The 23,724-nt window shown below is 45.0% G+C and overlaps 1 protein-coding gene across 1 annotated transcript; it reads right to left on the reverse strand.

Moving 5' to 3' along the window:
* Positions 1 to 3,310: 3,310 nt before the first annotated feature.
* Positions 3,311 to 23,482, reverse strand: ELK4 (ETS transcription factor ELK4). The gene is made up of 5 exons (XM_066565450.1): positions 23,460 to 23,482; positions 11,800 to 12,015; positions 9,605 to 10,540; positions 7,813 to 7,929; positions 3,311 to 3,986 (listed from the first exon to the last, which is right to left on the reverse strand). Exons 2-5 carry the CDS (start codon positions 12,004 to 12,006, stop codon positions 3,888 to 3,890), a joined length of 1,359 nt encoding a protein of 452 aa, XP_066421547.1. The 5' UTR covers positions 12,007 to 12,015; positions 23,460 to 23,482; the 3' UTR covers positions 3,311 to 3,887.
* Positions 23,483 to 23,724: the final 242 nt, after the last annotated feature.

A 23,724-nucleotide genomic window follows, 5' to 3' on the forward strand; every position in this document is an offset into this window, starting at 1 on the left:
AACCTTGGGATGCTCCAAGTGAAAACAAGGAATTGTCCAATTCCAAGGAATTTATCCCAAAGATTCCATGGACACTGAAACCTTGAGATGCTCCAAGTGAAAACAAGGAATTGTCCAATTCCAGGGATTTTAACCCTTCGTGACCTATTGCAAACCAGAGCTTGAATGTGCCAAAATCTGGCACTGAACCTGCCACATGGGCCAAAATCTGGCACTGAATCTGCCACATGGGCCAAAATCTGGCACTGAATCTGCCACATGGGCCAAATTCTGGCACATTTTGCCCCAAAGATTCCATGGATTCTGAAGCCTGGGGATGCTCCAAGTGAAAACAAGGACTTGTCCACCCCCAGGGATTTTATCCCTTCCTGACCTATTGCAAACCAAAGCTTGAATGTGCCAAAATCTGGGCACAGGAATTGCATCCCCTGCTGAGGACAGGTCTGAAACAAAGCTCTAAACCTAAAGCTGCTGCTAAAAAAAAAAAACCCCAAAATTCCTCCATCACCCTCTTTTGACCAGGATCACCCTCCCAGGAATGACAGAACACCAAGGGTTCCATAACCATGGGACATTTTTCTGCTTCCAGGGGCTGCTCCTGGCCAGGAACCCTGAAAATCCAGGATCCCAAACAGAGCCAGGCAGCAGCAGCAGCTGCCCATGGAGAAATCAACCAAAAAACCAAGAGATTTCCAGGAGCAAGACACGAGTTCAGCTTCCAGGATTCCCTAAATCCTACCAGTTTTTTTGAATGGTTGTGTTCCATCATTAGAGGTTTATTCCTATTTCCAGGAGCTGGGGAGGATGCTGGGTTCTTGTTTGTCTCCTACCAAAATTCTCTGAACCTTCCACATAACCCAAGCCAGGCACAAACTGATGCAAAAATTACCAAACATTCCATAAAACCAAAGCTACTCCAGCAACAGGAACCTAAGGAAATAAAAAGCTTCTGTAATGCTGCATTTTTTTTTAAATTTTTTTGTTATTTTTTTAAAATCACCACGGTACAGAACTAAAACAGAATCTACTCTAACCCCACCTGTCTTAGGCTAAATTAAAAACAAACTGTGAGGAGCTGCACAAAAGTGCTCCTGAAGTGACCTAAAGAACCAGCAGGTGACAGAGGGAGCCCCCAGGGAGGCTCTGTCAGGAATGGGGCCCAGGAAAAGCTGGCAGCTCCCTTTGGAACAAGGAAATCTTCCCTTCAGTCACCTGAAAACTGCAGTGGAGAAAAGGCAGCAAAAGCTGCTCCTCTCCCACCTCTTTCTCCCTTTTCCATCATCCTGTCCACGCTGATTTTTGGTTTTTTCCTGCCTCATTTTTATTTTTCCTGTTTTACCTGGTGGAATCTTTCCCATCCAGGCTGCATTTCCACAGGAAAACCTGGATTCTCTGTGGCACAGCAATTTTGGGAAGCTTCTTGGAGAGGAGCAGGAGCCCACAAATATTTTTTGGGCTTGACCCTCTGCCCAAAGCTATAAAAGCTCACAAAGAATTAAGTGCACAAATTTTTTTTTCAACAGCTAAACTTGGCTTTTCTCCACAAGGGGAACAAGGGGGAAGGGAAGCAATTAAATTGCAAGTTTTTAGTGCTCATTCATGAATTTTCAATTCGAATCCCAGCCTGCAAATGTCAAAAGTCCAAGTATTTGGTAGGCATAAAATTGGCCAACCTGAACCAACCAAAGTGCTGCTATTTACACATAGCTCTAGAAATTTCCCAGAGCAGGCTTTTCCCAAACATGCAAACCAAAATAAAAAATTCCAGATGCCTGCTCTTCACCATCACCTGCAGCTTCGCTTCTGCATTTCAAAAATAAAAATAAAAATGGAAAAAAAAAAAAACAAAAAAGGTCAATATTGCACATTTGAAGAGCTGCTGGCGCAGGAATTTCCTCCTGCATCTGCTGATGTCTAAATGTGAAGCATTTTTTGCCTCAGACAGGAGCCAACAGGAAGACAGGTCACTCCATGAGCTCACTCCCTGCTTCTCCACCTGAAAAAGGAATATTTATTTTTTTTCCTCCCACTTTTCCCCTGGGCAGGTGAACAATGCCCAAGAAAAAATGTTCCACCCACCTGTCCCAGGTGTCACATCAGGAACACACAAAAAGTGGTGTTTTTTTTTTTTTCTGTATCTCAATGTCAGGATATAGAAAGGGAACAGCACTGCAGGAAAAGAAAAGTCCTGGGTGTTGTGGCTTTTAAAGGGAATTCCAAGCCTGCAAAAGTGGCAGAAGGAAAAGAAAAAAACACAACTCTGGAAAAGTTTGAGTTCACCACTTCTCCATGGAATAGGTGCAGTATTTACAGCAAACTCTGTCAGCTCCTCGTGCTGGACAGGGGAAAATCTTAAAATCTTCCTCTGCTCGTGGCAGCCCGGAGGATGCTGAAGGAAAGAGATGTCTCCATCTGTTTTCTGGGAATTTTTAATGGGGAAGATGCTCTGACACCCCCAACTCAAAGCCAGAAGTTGCTGCCTGACATCAGATGCCCCAAATGTGGAAAGACACAAACCCAAAGCCCAACACTCCCAGACTGAGGGGCTGAGAGAGGAGCAGCTCTCATTTTCTCACCCCTCAGTTTTCTCAAAAGGCCTCCTGAGGTGTAAAAAATCCACCTACAAACTCCATCTCACCTCCAATGGCTCTGGAAAAACAATCCTGCATCATTAATCCAGGACACCAAGGAGGTAAAAACAGATTTACCACGAGGTTAAACCCCATGGAACCCCTCAGCCTGGTTTGGGGTCCAACAAAAAAAAAAAAAAAAACTCAAAATCAACAGCTCCACTGCAAAACTTGGGATAAGAGCTGGCAAAAGAGGAGCTTTTCCACGTGGGGAAAAGCAGGAAACTTTTCCAGAACTGTGGGGAAAGAAGAGCAACACTTAATGCTGGGGTGTTGCTGGGCTCTGGAATTGCAGGTCAGGCAGCAACCTCCCCTAAAAACCAAGGGAAAATTCCCCAAAAACTGCAGGGAAAATCCCCCAAAACCCAGGGGAAATCCCCCAAAACTGCAGGAAAAAAAGCCCCAAAACTGCAGGGGAAATCCTCCCATCCTGCTGATCCAGCAGGGAGCTCCCAGGCTGTGGCACAAGAAATGTCTGGACTCCAGCATTGAAACTCTGTGAGAAGTGAAAGGAGCTCATCCCACCACTCATAGGAAGGGAAACATCCAAAATCCAGCCCCAGGGGCTCCACAGAATTGTCCTGGATATAAACTTGGAATAAATCCTTGGAAAAAAAAAAATTCTCCGTGCAGAAAAAAAAACCAAAAAAAAAACCAAAATAAAAATAGAGACAAGGGCAGCAGAAAAGCCCTGGTGCTTTTGTTGCTGCAGAGGTTGTGGTGCCCCCAGGGCAGAGCTGGCAGCACACACCCCATTCCCAAACTTTTCCTGGAATGCCAGCTTCCATCAGGATTCAGGGTTCTCCTTGCTGAGCACAGGAAGCAGAAGAACAGAGGGTTTTGTTTGTTTTTTGTTTTTTTCCCAAGAGTCACAGAGAAAAGCCTCCTCTGGTGCTGTTTGCTGCAGTCAGTGCAGGGGCAGTTGCTGCAACACCACCCAAAATTCCTTTTGGACACGGGGGGAAAAAAACCTTCCAAAGTGAGGAGGAGAAGAAACTGGAGCTGCAGCTCCTATTAAGGCGTTTGCATATACATTCCCAACCTGGGTTCTTCCAAAAAAAGGGGGAATTTTTGCACAAAAAAGGCTTTTTTTTGTCGGTTTTTTTTTTTTTTGGATTCGGGAATGGCAACAACTCCGACTCCGACTGTTGAGAATCTCTGTGGAATTACAAACTGCTTGTTTTAAAAAAAGGTGGTGGAAGGGAAAAATGTCCCATATCTCTTTGCCTTGCTGTCCTTGTGCAGAAATCCCATGTGCTATGTCTTCTGCAGGTCTGGGGAAAAGGGGCCAGGGGTGGAGGGTCCATCCAGTCCAGACAGGGTAAATGGGCCGTGACTGTTCAGCACGGATGGGAACTAAGAGATAAAACAAGAATCATCAAAAAAAAACCACTTTAATTCAATGTTCCTCCCACACCTGTGCACGAAGAAGGGCAAAAAATCCCCAAATGTAACAACAAAACAAAGCAAAGCCACCCCAGATTTCAAGGATGCTCTTGGCTCCTCACTTTTAATTTATTTTTTAATGCCAAGCAGTGTCATAGTGACCCCATATCCTCATTAAAATGTGACTTTAATCCAGGTTCTGAGGAAAACAGGGTCTAAATTACCCCTCAGTTAATTATCAGCTCTTTCCAAGCTGAAATATCCACTGTCATTCCAGCCCTCCTTGTTTATTTTATATCCTCATGGTACAGATGAGGAACTTCCTTCATCTCCATGGAGATGACAGATCCCAACCCAGAAAATTTCATTAAATTCTTAAATTTCAAAGAAATTAAATAAAAATTAATTAAATTTGTTAAATTCTACCATTTGCCACAGCAAATTCAGGCAGCAAATGTGGTAATTCCAGTGCCAGAGTGGAAGTGTGAGGGAAAAACATGAGAATTACAACTAAAGGAGTGGTTTTTTCTTAAATACAGTGGATTTTTTCCTATATAGTAAAAAATACCCTGGCCTTGGACACTTCCAGGGATCCAGGAGCAGCCACAGCTTCTCTGGGCCTCTCCACCCTCACAGGGGTGAATTTTAAAGATTTCTTCCATAAAAATCATCAAAAACTGTGCCACACATCAGCACAGAGAACAAACACACACTCTTTCTCCTCATTAGTTGTGAGATTAATTAATATTTTTTAGTTGTGAGATTAATAATTATTTTTAGTTGTGAGATTAATGAATATTTTTCATCAGGAATGATTGGAACAATCAATAGAGCGGAAAATTTCTAAAATTCATGAAAATCCCAACCAAAAAAAAAAAAGTTACAGGGTGGAAATTTTTACAGGAAGAACAGACCTAAAAAGGACAAATAATCTCTCTCTAAAGCAGCCTGTGCTGCAGTTGATTTCAACCATTCCTGAAACACCAACATTTACAATATCCTGAAATAAAACTGGGTAAAAAAATAAAATTAATGCTGCAACAGGGGGTAGGAAACAACAACTCCTGGATTATTTCTGCTGCAAATATTGGGAATAATTGCAGGTGTGTTGGAAGCCAGGAAATTCCTCTGGCTGCCCTGGAGGGCTCAGAGACCTTGGCCCAGAGCCCTGGACCCCTGTGCCTTTGATTTAGCCCTTGGAAAAAATAATTCCCAAACTTCTGTGAAGATTTACAGGCCACAAAAGTTTAAGCAGAATGACAGTGAATTTATCACAGGGTGAAAAATAGATTTTTGAGGTTTTTAGAATGGGGGCTTGGGGTCTCAAGATGGAGGAATTGGGGCGCGCCTTGTCCTTTTTCCTTCTTCTTCTTCTTGGCCTCCATCTTCTGGGTGATGTTGGCACTTTTGGATTGGTTTAAGGTAGGAACTTGTGGGGATCTCTCACTGCTCACAGTGACCCCAAGAAGAGTTGGAAAGTCTCTTTTCCCAGCCCAGTGCTCAAAGAAGGAGTCAGAGCTCTTCATTTCTCGGTCTCAAGGTTGTTCATTGTTTCTTATCTATAAAAATTCTTTCTCCTGCCCTGCCGAGGTCCATCCAGCAGGACAGTTCCAGGCACTCTGCCTGCCCCCAGGGCAGGGTTATGTCTTTATACTAAAAATACATTATTTACAATTACTTTCCAATACCTATCACCTGTGTTAGACAGTGAGCTTCTACTCTAAACCAATCCAAAAGTGCCACCATCACAGCAGAAGATGGAGGCCAGGAAGAAGAAGGAGAAGAAGGACAGGACACACCCAGTTCCCTCCATCTTGCCCCCTGAACCCCCATTCTAAAAACCCCAAAATCTCCTTTTCCACCCCGTGATAACTTCACTATTGTTCTACCTAAACTGTTGTGGCTTGCTGATCTTCACCTAAGGTTGGTGATTTGCTCCATAATCAATCCCAGAGGTGTTTTGGGCTCTGTGCCAGGGTCTCTGAGCCCCTGGCAGGGTCTGGGCTGTTCTGGACAGCCAGAGGGATGTGCTGGGTTCCCACAGAAACTCAGTGTCTAACAAAGGTGATAGGTATTGGGAAATTATTGTAAATAATGTATCTAATCATAATTACAATAATTATGTAATTATTGTAAATAATTACAATAATGTAAATTATTGTCTAACAAAGGTGATAGGTATTGGGAAATTATTGTAAATAATGTATCTAATCATAATTACAATAATTATGTAATTATTGTAAATAATTACAATAATGTAAATTATTGTCTAACAAAGGTGATAGGTATTGGGAAATTATTGTAAATAATGTATCTAATCATAATTACAATAATGTAAATTATTGTCTAACAAAGGTGATAGGTATTGGGAAATTATTGTAAATAATGTATCTAATCATAATTACAATCATCATGTAATTATTGTAAATAATTACAATAATGTAAATTATTGTCTAAGAAAGGTGATAGGTATTGGGAAATTATTGTAAATAATGTATGTAATCATAGTTACAATAATGTAAATTATTGTCTAACAAAGGTGATAGGTATTGGGAAATTATTGTAAATAATGTATCTAATCATAATTACAATCATCATGTAATTATTGTAAATAATTACAATAATGTAAATTATTGTCTAACAAAGGTGATAGGTATTGGGAAATTATTGTAAATAATGTATGTAATCATAATTACAATCATCATGTAATTATTGTAAATAATTACAATAATGTAAATTATTGTCTAAGAAAGGTGATAGGTATTGGGAAATTATTGTAAATAATGTATCTAATCATAATTACAATAATCATGTAATTATTGTGAATAATTACAATAATGTAAATTATTGTAATTATTGTAAATAATTACAATAATGTAAATTATTGTCTAACAAAGGTGATAGGTATTGGGAAATTATTGCACATAGTGTACATGTGGTTTTCAGTCTAAAAAGACAACTGAGGGTGGTCAGTGTGCAGACAGATCTCAGCAGGCCAGAGACAGAATTTTATAGATAAGAAGCAATAAAGAACCTTGAGAAAAATCCTGACTCCTTCTTTGATTGCTGGGCTGGGAAAAAGGAGCTTGGAGGTATCTCAGGGTCAGTGTGAGCAGCAGAAATTCCGAGAGGAAGGAAGTGGGAATCCCTGGAGAATGGGAATCCTTGGAGAATGGGAATCCCTGGGAATCCCTGGAGAATGGGAATCACCTGGAGAATCCCTGGGAAATGGGAATCCCTGGAAAATGGGAATCACCTGGGAAATGGGAATCCTTGGAGAATGGGAATCCCTGGAGAATAGGAATCCTTAAAAATAGGAATCCCTGGAGAATGGGAATCCCTGGGAATCCCTGGAAAATGGGAATCCTTGGAGAATGGGAATCCCTGGAGAATAGGAATCCTTAAAAACAGGAATCCCTGGAGAATGGGAATCCCTGGGAATCCCTGGAAAATGGGAATCCTTGGGAATGGGAATCCCTGAAAATGGGAATCCCTGGAAAATGGGAATCCCTGGGAATCCCTGGAGAATGGGAATCCTTGGAGAATGGGAATCCCTGGAGAATAGGAATCCTTAAAAATAGGAATCCCTGGAGAATGGGAATCCCTGGGGAATGGGAATCCTTGAAAATAGGAATCCCTGGAGAATGGGAATCCCTGGAGAATGGGAATCCCTGGAGAATGGGACTCCCTGGGAATCCCTGGAGAATGGCACTCCCTGGAGAATGGGAATCCTTGGGAATGGGAATCCTTGGGAATGGCACTCCCTGGGACTGGCACTCCCTGGGACTGGACTCACCTGGAACAGGGTGTTAGCACCTTGCAGGCGGGCAGGGCTCAGGGGAGCCACGGGGCTCAGGGTGCTCCAGAAGTGGATGCTGGAGAGCAGAGGGCTGGGAGTCAGCAGGATGGGAGTCTGGAAAGGGAGGAGAACAGCTCTGTCAGAGCCCTTCCCAGGGAATTCCAGCTTTTCCCACGGAATTCCACCCCTTCCCACAGAATTTCAGCCTTTCCCCTGGAATTCCAGCAGGGAAATTCCAGCTTTTCCCCACAGAATTCCAGCCTTCCCTGTGGAATTCCAGCTTTTCCCCATGGAATTCCAGCAGGGAAATTCCAGCCTTTCCCCATGGAATTCCACCATTTCCTCATGGAATTCCAGCCTTTCCCGTGGAATTCCAATAGGGAAATTCCAGCTTTTCCCCACAGAATTCCAGCCTTTCCCACAGAATTCCAGCAGGGAAATTCTACCCTTTCCCCATGGAATTCCACCATTTCCTCATGGAATTCCAGCCTTTCCCGTGGAATTCCAATAGGGAAATTCCAGCTTTTCCCCACAGAATTCCAGCAGGGAAATTCCAGCCTTTGCCCATGAAATTCCAGCCCTTCCTCTGGAATTCCAGCCTTTCCCCATGGAAATCCAGCTCTTCCCCATGGAATTTCAGCCCTTCCCCTGGAATTCCAGCTTTTCCTGTAGAATTCCAGCCCCTCCCCATGGAATTCCAGCTTTTCCAGCCTTTCCCCTGGAATTCCAGCCCCAACACCCCCTCAGCTGCCACAACTCCCATCCCCTCCTTCCTCTCCTCCTCCTCCTCCTCCTCCCTGCCAGCCCCTTCCAGCTCTCCCTCCCTCCCCTCACTGAGCAATCCAACCCCTTTTTTTTCCCCCCCAAATCCTGCTGGAAGCCACAGCAGAGCAGCTCCTCCTTCAATCCAGCACTCTGGAAAAGTGGGATTCTGGATTTAAAAAGGGAAAAAAAAAACCACCCCAAAACAATGGGCACGAGGCTGCTGCTGGTGCCACTGACAACGCCAGCAACAACAAAAGGAGTTCCCATCCAGCTCCTGAATATTCCAGGTTCACCAGCCAAGCACTTCCCAGGGTGCCAAAAGAACAACTCCACTTGCATTTTGTTTTTTTTTTTCTTTTTTCCCCCTGTCTTCAGCCACTTCAGTTTTCAACCAGCAGCTCCCCCATGGTTTCATTCTAATCCCAATTTATTGCAGGGGAGAGATCACACAGATACAGAATGATTTAACAGCCCTGCTGGATTCAGTTCCCTTCCAAGTTTTCCATGAGACATGAAAGCTTTCCTTTCCCACACAAAGATAACGACCAAATTAAGCAGCTGCTCTTATGGCTGCTTGCTCACAAGCACTTTTGGCTTTAACTAAATGCTGCTAACTGAGGGAAAAAAAAAGCTCAGCAGACACCTCTGTGGGGCTGGTTTTGAAGGATTTGCAGGCCCAGCTGAAGGATTTAGGAATAACTCAGTATTCCCCTGGCAAGGTTTACAAAATCCTGCTGGAGCTGGTTTGGGTTTTGCCTCCACACGCCCAGCACCTGGGCACACTTTGGGGTGAATTAACACCAAACTTTTGTTTGATTCAAAAAAAAAAAAAACAAAACAATAAAAAACAACCAGGGAGTGACATCCTGAGTTTCAAATCTCTGCATACAATGAACTATTCATTTTCCACTTGCTGTTTTCAAGCATAACATCATCACTATTGTTAGTTTAAACAAAAAAAAAAAAGAAAAAGAAAAACAAAAAAGAAAGAAACCAGGAAGGGAATTGAAGGAGATTTGATCACCTGAGAGAAAAGTGCTGGAGTAAGAGAAGCAGTTGGGAGAGAAGGACTCAGGATGCCCAGAGGACTCGGATCACTGCCTGTGATGACCAGAGTGGGAGCCAGCTCCAGCCCTTTGGGTTTTTTCGACCTAGAGAGGTGATTGGCAAATTCCTTCTCCAACCCTGCAGCTGAATCCTGCTGCTCTTTGGGCTCTGGGGATTGGTGCTGGAGGCTCTGGGCCTGCTCCAGCTGCTGGGAAGTCACAGATTCGATGTCTGTGTCAATGTCCAGGTCGGGGTTGGAGCTCAGGGGCGGCGAGGGCGGCGTGGAGGGCACCTGGAGGCCTGGGGACACGGAGGAAATGGGCGGGGTCGGGGTGTAGCTGGTGCTCAAGTTTGGCAAAGGTGCTGGAGGAGCTTCAGGGACGCTGAGCTTGGGCAGGACCAGAGTCTCCAGGGTCTGCAGAGTCTCCTCAGAGCCCAGGGGGAGCGAGGAGGACACGGCGGGGGTGGCAGAAGCCGTGGAGGTGACAGCCACAGCCGAAGTGGTGGAAACCAGGGGGGCAGAGGGCGGTGGCTTTTTGGAGGGCATGGTGACAAACTTGATGACAGAAGGGGTGGGGTCCTGAGGTTTCTTCTCCGTCAGCTTCTCGGCCGGGTTCTCGATCTTGATGGACCTGAAGAGCTTCACGCTGGAGGAGTTGAGGGAGTTGAGGGTGAAGGAGGAGTACAGGCCTGAGTGGATGTAGTCATTACGGCTGGAGGACTTTGCACACGACTGGGATTTCTCCTTGCCACAGTTCTCCACGTCCTTGGGGGTGCTGGTGACCTCCCCAAAGCCGGGCATTTCGGGGTCCCCCTCGATCCGGCCCACCACCAGCGGATCCATGTTCAGGATCTCCGGGTAGGACACGAATTTGTACACAAATTTCTTCCCATTCACCTTCTTAATGATATTCTGGTGGGGAAGAAGACAAAAGTATATTTAGACCTTTCTTCAGATTAATTTTCTTCCTACAAACACTGCCTAAAATAGGCAGAGGAATTAAAGTCTGTAATCTTTCAGCCAAAAAAAAAAAACCCCAAAAAACAAGAGAATGTTTCTTCTTTTCCTGTTTTAAAAACACCCTGCGTGTTCCAGTTCTGTTCTCGGAGCTGGCAGACAAAACACTGCAACAGGTGAGCCTAACCTGACATTAAACATACTAAAAACAGCTTAAAAAATGCCAAGAAATCCTCATTAATATAAAAAAATGCCCATTACCCCCAGCAAGAATCACTTAGCTGGGTACACTATGGGTAATTTAATAGAAAAACTTGCTAAAGGGTTTCTCCAGGACTGCAGAATTGAGAGCTTGCACTTCAAATCAAACCACCTTTATTCTTAATAAGATGATAATAAAGGAAAATAAGCAGCTGAACTCGTCAGCAGAATGCAGGCTAATCAGTTATTTCAATACCACAGAACAGCAACTGTGAAACTTGTTTTACTCCTCAGTGAAATGCCACACACACTTTGGACTTGGAATTATCCTTATTTATCATTGCCTGATTGCTGCTGAGATCTCTCAGCACCAAAGCAGATTTGTGGCACCCAGTAATGAACACCAGCACCCTCCCACCTGCTCCAGGCTGAGGCTCCTCAGAAACTGGGGGTTATTTTTATCTGCTCCACTCACACACGAGCAGCCGTGGGATAAAGGGAAACAAAGGTGAGACTCCAAGATGTTGGATAAACAAAAGCTTCTTACTCTGCTGGGCTGAAAACAATGGTCAAAGTGAAGGTGAAATACACAGAAAAAAATAAAAATACTTAGGGATGGAAAATGTTGCTTTTGAAAGAAATAAACGTAAAGAGAAAGCTGCAAAAAGACCTGGAAGTCGTGGTGCAATATTCACGCCCTCCATCATCATCCTCTCCCTGTGCTTTACCTGGATTTTAATCCTTGCAAGGCTGTGTATTTTTGGAAGGGGGATGAGAATCCAAAGGCAAATTTGTATGAGCAAAGCCACCAAGCCACCAGAACCTCCCAAAACCACCAGCGAGGAGGAAACAGCACAGCGATAAATGAAATTAAAAACCAACCCAACAACTTCAAACAAAGCAGCTCAACTTCCTTCAACCTGGCAGAGGCACAGCGAGGAGGAAGAGGAGGAGGAGGAAACAAAGCTCCTTAGCTCAGAGGGATAAGGATTGGAGCAGGATTTCCAGCCTACCTTCACGTAGTAGTAGCGCAGCGCCCGGCTGAGTTTATCATAGTTCATGCTGGGCTTGTTCTTACGGATCCCCCAGAGCCTGGCCACCTCCTCTGCCTGCAGCAGCTTGAATTCCCCGTCGTTGGAGGTCCAGCAGATGATGTTCTTGTTCTGAGGCTCTTGGAGCAGCTGGAGGAGGAACTGCCACAGGGTGATGGCACTGTCCATAGCAGAGAGCTGCAATTCACAAAGGGGAGGTTAAGCCCGGAGCATTTCCCTCCTCTCTCTCCCTACAAGGGGGTGAAAAAATGGAGCAGGGATTGTTATTTCCAAAGGCAGCAAGAGTAAAAAATTATATTAGTCACCAGTCGTGAAAGATGTTCCCTGCAGAACTGAGGGGCTGAGTGCCAACTCTGGCGTCTCCTCCCACATGTCAGTACTTTTCACATGGGTTATATTTAGCCTCATTTAACTAAATCAGGTCACTTTGGGTAAGTTGCAGTGAGTCACTATCCCCCAAAAAAAAAAAAAAAAAAAAAAAAAAAAAAAAAAAAAGTTTCCAAGTTGTTCCATGTTCACCCACTCTGGCTTGTGGTGCTTTGTGAGAAGGAGCTCAGGTACAGCCAGGTAGGGATCAAAGCACCCCCTCACCTCCTCCTTTCCCTCCTGCTCGCCGGGAGCACAGCACAACCAGGAACTGCACAGCTCCACGAAGATGCCAGAGCCAAAACAACCCAATCTCCCCTCAGTTTTCAGTCTCCCAATCACCCCAATCTCCCTTCAAATCTTTCTTTTCCAGGTATCACCCCGTTCTTTTTTTTTTAATAAGAATAAACACAAAAATAAATTAGAATTATTCCAAACACGGCCTTTGCTCCATCCCTGCCACGTCTTACCCACATCAATGATCTAGGCTGGGACATTCTAGGACTGATATCAATGATTTAGGCTGGGACTTTCTAGGACTGGTATCAATGATTTAGGCTGGGACTTTCTAGGACTGGTATCAATGATTTAGGCTGGGACTTTCTAGGACTGGTATCAATGATTTAGGCTGGGACGTTCTAGGACTGGTATCAATGATTTAGGCTGGGACTTTCTAGGACTGGTATCTGCCAGTTGATTCCTGCTCTGAAGTTGTTGATTTTCCCTCCTGCTCCCACCTCACCGGGAGCACAGCACAACCAGGAACTGCACAGCTCCACGAAGATGCCAGAGCCAAAACAACTCCATCTCCCCTCAGTTTCTATTCCAGCCTCTCAATCACCCCAGTCTCCCTTCAAATCTTTCTTTTCCAGGTATCAACCCTGGTTTTTTTAAAGAGAGTAAACACAAAACCAAATTAAAATTATTCCAAACATGGTCTTTGCTCGACTCTCCATCCCTGCCATGTCTTACCCATGTCAATGATTTAGGCTGGGACTTTCTAGGACTGGTATCAATGATTTAGGCAGGGACGTTCTAGGACTGATATCAATGATTTAGGCAGGGACTTTCTAGGACGGGTATCAATGATTTAGGCTGGGACTTTCTAGGACTGGTATCAATGATTTAGGCTGGGACTTTCTAGGACTGGTATCTGCCAGTTGATTCCTGCTCTAAAGTTGTTGATGCATAAATTCATCAAGGACAGACCAGGCAGGTAACATTTTACCTCAACCATTTCTGACTACACCAAACAGAATTTCCACAAATATTTTTCAGCAGAACACTCATCATTCTGGATAAGATACAGTGGGAATTAAACCAGGCAAAATATTAATTCAGCATCTCCTATAGATTCTCTGTTTAATTCACACAGTTTAAACTTCTTCCTGTGAAATAAAAACAGGAAAAATGCTCTGGGATAGTGAATTACACTGGATATACATAATATTGGATATACACTATATTTTTCCCTATTTTTTTACCATTTTTGACTACACCAAACAGAATTTCCACAAATATTTTTCAGCAGAACACTCATCATTCTGGATATTAATTCAGCATCTCCAATTGATTCTCTTAGTCCAGAACTGTTTAATTAACACAGCCTAAACTTCTTCCTGTGAAATAAAAACAGGAAAAAAATGCTCTGGGATAGTGAATAATGCTGGATATACATAATATTGGATATACACTATATTTTTTTCCTATTTTTTACTACACCAAACAGAATTTCCACAGATACTTTTAAGCAGAACACTCATCATTCTGGATATTAATTCAGCATCTCCTATAGATTCTCTTAGTCCAGAACTGTTTAATTAACACAGCCTAAACTTCTTCCTGTGAAATAAAAACAGGAAAAAATGCTCTGGGATAGTGAATAACATTGGATATATAAAATACTGGATGTTCACTATATTTTTCCCTATTTTTTTACCATTTTTGACTACACCAAACAGAATTTCCACAGATACTTTTAAGCAGAGCACTCATCATTCTGGATAAGGTACAGTGGGAATTAAACCAGGCAAAATATTAATTCAGCATCTCCTATAGATTCTCTTAGTCCAGAACTGTTTAATTAACACAGCTTAAACTTCTTCCTGTGAAATAAAAACAGGAAAAAATGCTCTGGGATAGTGAATAACACTGGATATATGAAATATTGGATCTACACTGTATTTTTCCCCCTAGGAAAGGGGGTCCAGGGGATCCATCTGGGCGGGTTTGATATTCAAACACGAATCCCAAGATATTCAAGCACTGATCCCAAGCTCCAAAGCAAAGGGAGCCGGAGCCAGGCGGGTGTTGGGTGATGTCCCTGTGCACACAGGGCTCAGCCTGCCCTGCCAGCTCATCCCTGCTCCCAAAGCCTTTTATTCCAATCTCATTAGTGCCCAGCACTTGGCCAGCCCTATATAAGGAAGGGAACTGTGTCCAGAGCACTCAGGGAGCCCTGGGACAGGATTAGAGCTGACACTTCACACAGGGCTCGGGGGAAACGAGCTGCCCTGGGGGCATGGCACCTTTCTGGGCACCTTTCTGGGCACTTCAGCCCTCGTGCAGAATCCCTGCCTCGTGGCACACGCTGCCTGATGTGACATTGATCCAGGCAGGGAAATTGCTGCAATTACACGGAACAATCTCCGAGCGAAGGCCACCCACACCCCCTGGTGAGGCTGGCCCGAGGTGCTTTCCCTGTTAATTACAGCACAACTCCCTGCTTGCCCAAATTAATTGCTCAGCGCTCGAAGAAACTGGAGGCTGCGCTTCCAGACTCTTCCCACACCTCTCTGCGCTGTGCCAGCTGATCCATCCGGGATTTAGGCACCAGGAAAACACCTTCAAACCCTTCCAGCACCGCCCTGGTGCTGCCATGGTGTTCCCAGCATCCCAGGCACAGGGCTGTGCCTCGTTCTGCAGGGGGATGATGCAGCCACACGTGGTGGAGCGGATGGAGAGCACGAGGACTGGGCTGTCGGGAGCGCGGAGATGCGCCGAGAGCGAGCAGGCAACCGCAGCCGAGCCATCGCTCCCACGCTGCGCTCGGCTCCGGCGCCCCGGGAGCGCTGCAGCAAACTGGTGCAGCGTGGAAATCACGTTAGCAACAGCAATTCACACTGGCAAAGGCTTTGGTTTTAATATTTCCCCACCCCTCCTGCTCAAAATCCACGCAGCTTTCACCCCAGAACTGAACTCCTGTTCTGCTTCCTTGAGGAAATTCCACCTTGCTGCTAATTCCAAGCTGACCCAAGGGGTTTTTTTTAATTTTTCCCCACCCCTCCTGCTCAAAATCCACGCAGCTTTCACCCCAGAACTGAACTCCTGTTCTGCTTCCTTGAGGAAATTCCACCTTGCTGCTAATTCCAAGCTGACCCAAGGGGTTTTTTTTAATTTTCCCCCACCCCTCCTGCTCAAAATCCATGCAGTTTTATCCCAAAATTGAACTCCTGTTATGCTTTCCTTGAGGAAATTTCACCTTGCTGTTAATTCCAAGCTGACCCAAAGCTTTTTTTTCATATTTTTCCCCACCCCTCCTGCAAAAATCCACGCAGGTTTCACCCCAGAACTGAACTCCTGTTATGCTTCCTTGAGGAAATTCCACCTTGCTGTTAATTCCAAGCTGACCCAAGGCTTTTTTAAAAATTTTTCCTCACCCCTCCTGCTAAAAATCCACGCAGCTTTCACCCCAGAATCGAACTGGTGTTAGTTATTTCATGGGGCTGCTGCCCTTGAGGAAATTCCACCTTGCTGTTAATTCCAAGCTGACCCAAGGGGTTTTTTTTAAATTTTTCCCCACCCCTCCTGCTCAAAATCCACACAGTTTCATCCCAAAATTGAACTGCTGTTAGTTATTTCATGGGGCTGCTGCCCTTGAGGAAGTTCCACCTTGCCTTGCTGTTAATTCCAAGCTGACCCAAGGTTCTTTTTTCATATTTTTCCCCACCCCGCCTGCTCAAAATCCATGCAGTTTTATCCCAAAACTGAACTCCTGTTATGCTTCCTTGAGGAAATTCCACCTTGCTGTTAATTCCAAGCTGACCCAAGCCAAGCGTTGCTGCCCAGGTCACAGCTGGTCTGGAATCCAGCTGGAGATGCACAGAATATTCTGTAAAATATTCTGTAAAGCAATATTATTATTACAATTATTACTTATAATATATCATACATAATATATAAAATATACAATATTATATATAATCAATATATAATAATATATATTATTACATCATTATTATTGTTATTGTTATTATTATTATTACTACTACAATATTTTGTAAAACAGCACACAAAGAATGGCCAAAAATACTAGATACTAAAAAACAAACAGGATAAAAACCCCAAAGCACCTTTCCCAGAGATGAGCTAAACTGTTCTAAGGAGCGTTTACCAAAGTGAAGAGCTCAGGCTGCTCAAAGCCTGCATTTTCCAGCTGGAAGGATCCTGAGCCAGGGGCAGAGTTACAGACTGTACTGGAGAGCAATTTTGATCAAGTTCCTCCTGATGTTTCTGGCATTTGCAGCTCCAGGCGTGTCACGATTCTGTCTGTCACCCAGAGGACACATGGCACGTCCCCAGCTTGGAAAAGTCTTGTCTAAAAACCATTAAAAAGGGTGGAGAGGCCTCAGTGATCCCCTGGCTGTCACAGAACGGGAGCAGGGAGAATTCTGGAATTGTTCATGGATGGGTTTTAGTGCATAAAACTGAATATTCCTCTTTATGAAATATTCACTGCATTCATCTCCGGGGAATGATGGAGATCCCACAGTGGAACCTCCTGGAAATTTCAAAGAAATGGGGAATGTGGAGTTTTTCTGGAGGTTCTATCCAAAAGGAAGGCCAGAAAACAATCCTGGCCAAAGCCATGGGATCACAGGTGGATTTTGCCCCTTCAGTGGCCAGGACAGAGCTGATACCTGGGAAAGTCCAATGGGCATCAGGACACAAAGCTGTGTCTCATTGACCTTTACTACCAAAGCAGAAAAATACATTAAAAACCTCTTGTTTCTCCAGGATAAACCAGAACATAAAAAAACCATCACACAAAATGTAAAATCAAAAGCAGCACAGGTGAGCTGAGCCTTAATAAATGTGAGGAAAAGGTTTTTCCTTCTCCAGCTGCTGCAGTTCCTGAGCACTGACAGGGATGAGAAGTGGCTCAAGAAGCCCCTGCCCCAGGTTGTAAACAGCATTTCAACTTTTTAAATCCTCTCACAGCACAAAACCCCTCCTAAGCCCAGCTCCTTTTCCTCCAGGATGAGCACACCAATAATTACAAACACCCCACTCCACACCATCCTTTTGTGAAGGTTTTTTTTCCTCCTAAAAACCCGTGGAGGAAGGAAAAGGGATCACACAAAATTAAAAGCAGCACAGGTGAGCTGAGCATTACTAAACGTGAGGAAAAGGTTTTTCCTTCTCCAGCTGCTGCAGTTCCTGAGCACTGACAGGGATGAGAAGTGGCTCAAGAAGCCCCTGCCCCAGGTTGTAAACAGCATTTCAACTTTTTAAATCCTCTCACAGCACAAAAACCCCTCCCAAACCCAGCTCCTTTTCCTCCAGGATGAGCACACCAATAATTACAAACACCCCACCCCAAACCATCCTTTTGTGAAGGTTCTTTTCCCTCCTGAGACCCCATGGAGAAAAGGGATCCCACAAAATGTAAAATTAAAAGCAGCACAGGTGAGCTGAGCATTACTAAACGTGAGGAAAAGGTTTTTCCTTCTCCAGCTGCTGCAGCTCCTGAGCACCACCAGGGATGAGAAGTGGCTCAAGAAGCCCCTGCCCCACATGACTGAGGGTGAAATGTCCTCACAGTGTGTAAACAGTATTTCAACTCTTTAAATTTCCTCAAAAGGCCCCACTCTCCTCCTCTCACAGCTCTCCAGCAGCACAAAAACCCCTCCTAAACCCAGCTCCTTTTCCTCCAGGATGAGCACACCAATAATTACAAACACCCCACCCCAAACCATCCTTTTGTGAGGGTTTTTCCTTCCTTTTGTGAAGGTTTTTCCTTCCTTTTGTGAAGGTTTTTCCCCTCCTAAAAAACCCGTGGAGAAAGGAAAAGTGAAAAGGGAATGAAGCTGAGATCCTTTCCCTCCCAGCACCATGTGAGCAGGAGGAAAAAATAGTTGCTAGAGGCAGAGGGCAGCTCTGCTTTGTAATGAGGGAGCTAAAATAGAGCACTATTATTGTCTTGAGATCTTCTCCGACGCCTACGGGTGACCCTGGAGTTCAGCAGGAGCTGCCAGGCTTTGGCACAGAGCTCCCAAAAAACCTGAGCCTCCTCCCCTGCTGCTGCTCAGCTCTGCTGGAGGCCTGGCTCTGCACGAGTTTATCCAGAAAATTGGGATTTGGGATTTGTAATCCCCTCTGTGCGACGGCAGGGCCTGGAGGTTTGGATTTTCCTGGCAACGCGGCACCAAAAAATCCAAATATTCACCCTCTGGGAAGGAGTAAAGGCAGGATTAAGGGGTTTAGGCCTGGCCTAACCCCCTCCTTCAAGGTCTTCTAGCAGATTTCCTGTGCTTTGACTCAACAGCAAATAATCCCCAATAATCTTTCACCTCCATTTGTCGCAGCAGCCTCTGCTCAAGCATCTGCAGCATCTGATGATTTCTGCAGATGGGCTGAATAAAAAAAACAACAAAAAAAAAAAAATCCTTGTCAGGCCCCCAGACAGGAAGAAAAGCCCAGAGGAAAGGGAAGGATGTGCCAGGCACAGAGAAGAAGCATCCCCAGCACGGTGTCACAGGCAGGGGACAGCCCCAAAAAGGGCCCTGGAGACACAGAAAGGGCTCCCAGCCCCAAAATAAAAATTGGAATTAAGGCAGCAACAGATTTGGGGAAGCTCGTGGTGTAGGTGAGAAAATCAAGGTTTCAGTTCTAGGAAATTATTGGAAATTATAGGAAAATCCAGGGAAAAGTCCAGGGAAAATGTAGGAAAAAAATGCAGGGAAAAAAAAAAAACAGGGGGGAAAAAAAAGCAGGGAGAAAAAAAACAGGGAAAAAAAAACAGGGAAAAAAAAACAGGGAAAAAAAAAAACAGGGAAAAAAAAAAACAGGGAAAAAAAATCCAGGAGAAAAAAATCCAGGAAATTCCAGGAAAAAATCAGGAAATTGCAGGGAAAAATTCAAGAAATTCCAGGGAAAAATCCAGGAAATTCCAGGGAAAAAAATCAAGAAATTCCAGGGAAAAAATTCAGGAAATTCCAGGGGAAAAAAAATCAGGAAATTCCAGGGAAAAAAATCAGGAAATTGCAGGGAAAAAAATCAAGAAATTGCAGGGAAAAAATCAGGAAATTCCAGGGAAAAAAAAATCAGGAAATTCCAGGGAATAAAAATCAGGAAATTCCAGGGAAAAAAATCCCAGGAGAGCAGAGCTTGCTGTGATTGCCACTTCCCAAAGGTATTCCCAGGGATTTTTCTGGCACCTTGGGAAGGGCACGGTGTGTGAGCAGCAGGAATTCTGCAGCCAATGATTCTGTTGTGCAATTTTGCTGTGGACACAAGGCCCCGGTGCCTGTCCCAGGAAAACAAACAGAGGTGGGTGAAGGAGAATTTTGGAGGTCACAGGCCCAAGTCCACGGTGAAAAGCTCAAAACCTGAGCAGGATTTTGCCCTCTCTTTGTTCAATTAAAGAAATGAAGAATTGTTGATTAAATAATTGAATAAATAAATGGTTGCCCTATCCCTGACGTGGCTGATGAAGTGTCCAATTCAAATGGGTATCAAAATAAAAGCAAGCAACAGTTTTATCAGCAATATTCCATTCCTAACAAACCTTTCCTAAAAGCTTTTCCAGCTCCCAGGGCTGTGACTCACCTGAATTGGTACTTTGAGGGTTTTATCCATTTTAATTCATTTTAAAAAGAACCTATTGTCAAAAAAAAAACCAAAAATCCACAAATCTGCTGTCCAAACCTCCATTCCCTGATGTGGTGGGAAGCACAGCAGGAAATTGGGTCCTTTTCCAGAGCACACACAGGTGAAATGCCAGGTAAAAGCCTCTTAAATGTGTAAAATAAAGGAATTAAACAAAGAATTCTAACTAAACATCCGGAATTCTACACTCCCTTAAAAAATCCCAACCCCTGGCAGCTTTCCAAGTAGCAATCCAATCAAACCATCTCTAATAAATAACAAAAATCAAGGAAAAACAAGGAAAAAAACCACCCCAAACTCTATTAAATTCCTGTTTTCCCTTTGCTTCTGGCATTCCCTGCACAGTTGTTCCCAATCCAGGCAGGAAAATCAGATTATTGTGAAGGAGAAGCCGTGGTTATCAAGGCAGGAAGTTCCCTGGAAGGAAATGCTGAAGGATGTCCTCATGATAAGAGCTGCTCCAGAGTTTTCATTGCCTAATCCCACTCCAAGCCTCTCTTTTATTTTTTTTTTTAACTCAAAACAAATGTTGCAATCAATTTTGTCTCCCTGGCTCAAAATTTGGGCTGCTTGAGACGAAATTTAGGTGCTTTAGCAAAAATGTGAGGGGTTAGGAACCAACTGTTTCAGCTTTTAAGTGCTGAGAAAGAAATATTTCCTTTTTTTTTTTGTTTTTTTTTTTGTATTTTCCAGTTTTTCCTCAGTGTTTTCTGGCCTTTCTGAATTGGCCAAGATCAGGAACAAACCATGAAGGACAACAATGACATCAGGATTTCCATGGGACTCAGGGTGGCAGCAGATGAGCCCAAGCAGTTTTCTGGAGGTATTTGAATCCTGAGACAGAGACAAAAGGGCCCCTTTTTATTTCAAATTATCACACCTGATAAATTGATGATAAATTAATGGAAAACAGGGGGGAAAAGGGGATTTTAAAGCCCATTTTGTGACATTCCTGCAGCTGCTGCAATCCCTCTGCTCCTCCATCCCTGCCTGGGCATGACTGGCATCCCACCACTGATGATGAAATTATTAATTTCCCCGATTTTCCACACTTGGATCAGCATTATTCCTTCCCTAACTCTTTTATTTTTTTTAGGATCTAAGAGCCCAGGGAAGGTTTAGGACACGCAGAGGGGATGGGAAACTTCAAAACCAAAAAAGCCTTTGATGGGTTTGTGACCCTGCTGGGATTGTTCCCCAGCGAGCCATAAAAAAACCCTCAGATTTCCTGGAAGCTCCTAAGGAGATTGCACTCACTTCCTCCTCATCTGGGCCCCGTGTTTACCAACAGCAGATTCAATTAAATTGCCTTGCACAGGCACAATCCCTCTGCTGGAAGGAAAAACATCCCCAGTTCAGAGCAACAACAACACCCCCCCCCAAAAAAAAAAAATAAATCCCAATTTAAAATTCCTGCTGGATGGTGAAAAGGAAAAGTGATTGAAGCTGGAAAAGCTCCCCTGGAACAATGTTTATGGTACACTCAGCCCCGTTGTCATGGTGATGGAACAACTATTCCCTGCAAACAGGCACAGAGACCCTAAAAATAAACAGCCCAGCCGAAATCCCCGTGTCAGGCATGGGGAGAGAAATCCCAAATCCCAAGAAACCTTTCCTAAAAGCTTTCCCAGCTCCCGGGGCTGTGACTCACCTGAATTGTACTTTTAGGATTTTATCAATTTTAATTCATTTTTAGAAAGAGATTTTTTTTTTAGAAATTTTAGGAAGAAAATTTTTACTGCCAAAAAAAAAAAAAAAACCAACCCAAAAAATCCACAAACTTGCTGTCCAAAACACACACAGGTGAAATGCCAGGTAAAAGCCTCTTAAATGTGTGAAATAAAGGAATTAAATTCAAACTAGAGATGCAGAATTTTACACTTCCTTAGAGTGGAGCCTCCAAAGCAAACCCATGCCTCGCTCAGGAGCTGCTCCTTAAAAATCCAGACAGAATAGAAATTCAGCACTTAAAAATCAAGCACAGCTCTGGAGGTTGTCCAGCCCTGCTGGGGAATTTTTGGGGATGGAGAGGAAGGGAGGGAGCTGGAGGTGGAACACAGGTATGGGATGTGTGTGGATGAGAGAACACCAAATAAAAAGCAGGATTTGCAGGATTTGCATACTTTCTCCTCTGCCTCCCCTATTGATGTGGGCAGGAATCCACCCAGTTCAGACAGGGGAGTGAAAAAAAAAATAAAATAATAGTGGTGAGGAATTAAAAAATAAAAAAAACAGCAGCCATTGGAGCCAAATAAGCAAAGCCTGGATCCAAACAACAGCTGGACTCAGCCTGCACGGCCTGCACCCAAAAATCTCCTGCACCCAAAAATCCCCTGCGTCCCACCAAGGAACCCCAGGATCCAAACAAGCAATTCCTGCACCCAAAAATCTCCTGCACCCCACTAAGGAACCCCAGGATCCAAACAACCAATTTCTGGATCAAAAATCTCCTGCACCCAAGGGTTCCCTGCATTCCACCAAGGAACCCCTGGATCCAAACAAGCAATTCTTGGACCCAAAAATCTCCTGGATCTCACCAAGCAAGCCCTGGAGCCAAACAAACTCCAGGATTCCACTGAGCCATCCCTGCATCCAAAAGTCTCCTGCATCCCATCATCCAAATTCTGACTCTAAACAACCCCTGGACCCAAAAAAAACGATTCCTGGACCCAAAAATCTCCAGGATCCAAAAACCTCCTGGATCCCACCACCCAACCTCTGACTCAAAACAACCTCTAGACCCAAAAAAACAATTCGTGGACCCAAAAATTTCCAGGATCCCACCAACCAACCTCTGGATCCTAAAATCTCCTGGATCCCACCAACCAAACTCTGACTCAAAATAACCTCTAGACCCAAAAAGCCAATTCCTGGACCCAAAAATCTCCTGGATCTCAAAATCTCGAGGATTCTACCAACCAACCTCTGACTCCAAACAATCCCTGGACCCGAAGAAAACCCAATTCCTGCAGCCAAAAAACTCCTGGATCCCCCGAACCAACCTCTGGATCCTAAAATCTCCAGGATCTCATTACCCAACCTCTAACTCCCCTGGACCCCAAAAACCAATTCCTGCACCCAAAAATCTCCAGGATCCCACCAACCAAACTCTGACTGAAAACAACCCCTGGCCCCCAAAAATCCGATTCCTACACCCAAAAACCTCCCGGATGCCACCAAGCACCGCCAGGACGGAACGAAGCCGCTCCAGCCCGGATCCAAGCCCAGCCCCGGCTCCCCCCAGCCCAGCCCCGTCCCGGCCGCTCTCCGTGCCCGGTGCGGGTCCCGAGGGGCAGCGCCGGCGGCACCGCCCGCACCCCGCAGCCCGGTCCGCCGCTCCCCCCGAGCTCTCCGCCCCCGCTCACCGAGGAGGAGCCCCGCCGGTGCCCGGGTGCCGTCGGGTGCCGGTGCTGGGCGCGGCCCCCCCGCCGTCCCTCATGCCCGGCGCGGCCGCCGGGGCCGCATCCCGGGCGGGCGGGCGGAGCCGGGCGGGCAGCGCGGGGCGGCCGCCTTCCACACGGCCGGGGGCGCGCGCGCGGGACGGACCCTCCGCGGCCGCCGTAGCGCCGCTTCCGCCCACGGGCCCGCGGAGCTCGCGGGAGGCGGCCAATCGGAGCGCGGCAACGGGAG

Source organism: Molothrus aeneus, chromosome 24 (genome assembly GCF_037042795.1).
Source record: "Molothrus aeneus isolate 106 chromosome 24, BPBGC_Maene_1.0, whole genome shotgun sequence".
In the NCBI taxonomy this organism is placed as follows: domain Eukaryota; kingdom Metazoa; phylum Chordata; class Aves; order Passeriformes; family Icteridae; genus Molothrus; species Molothrus aeneus.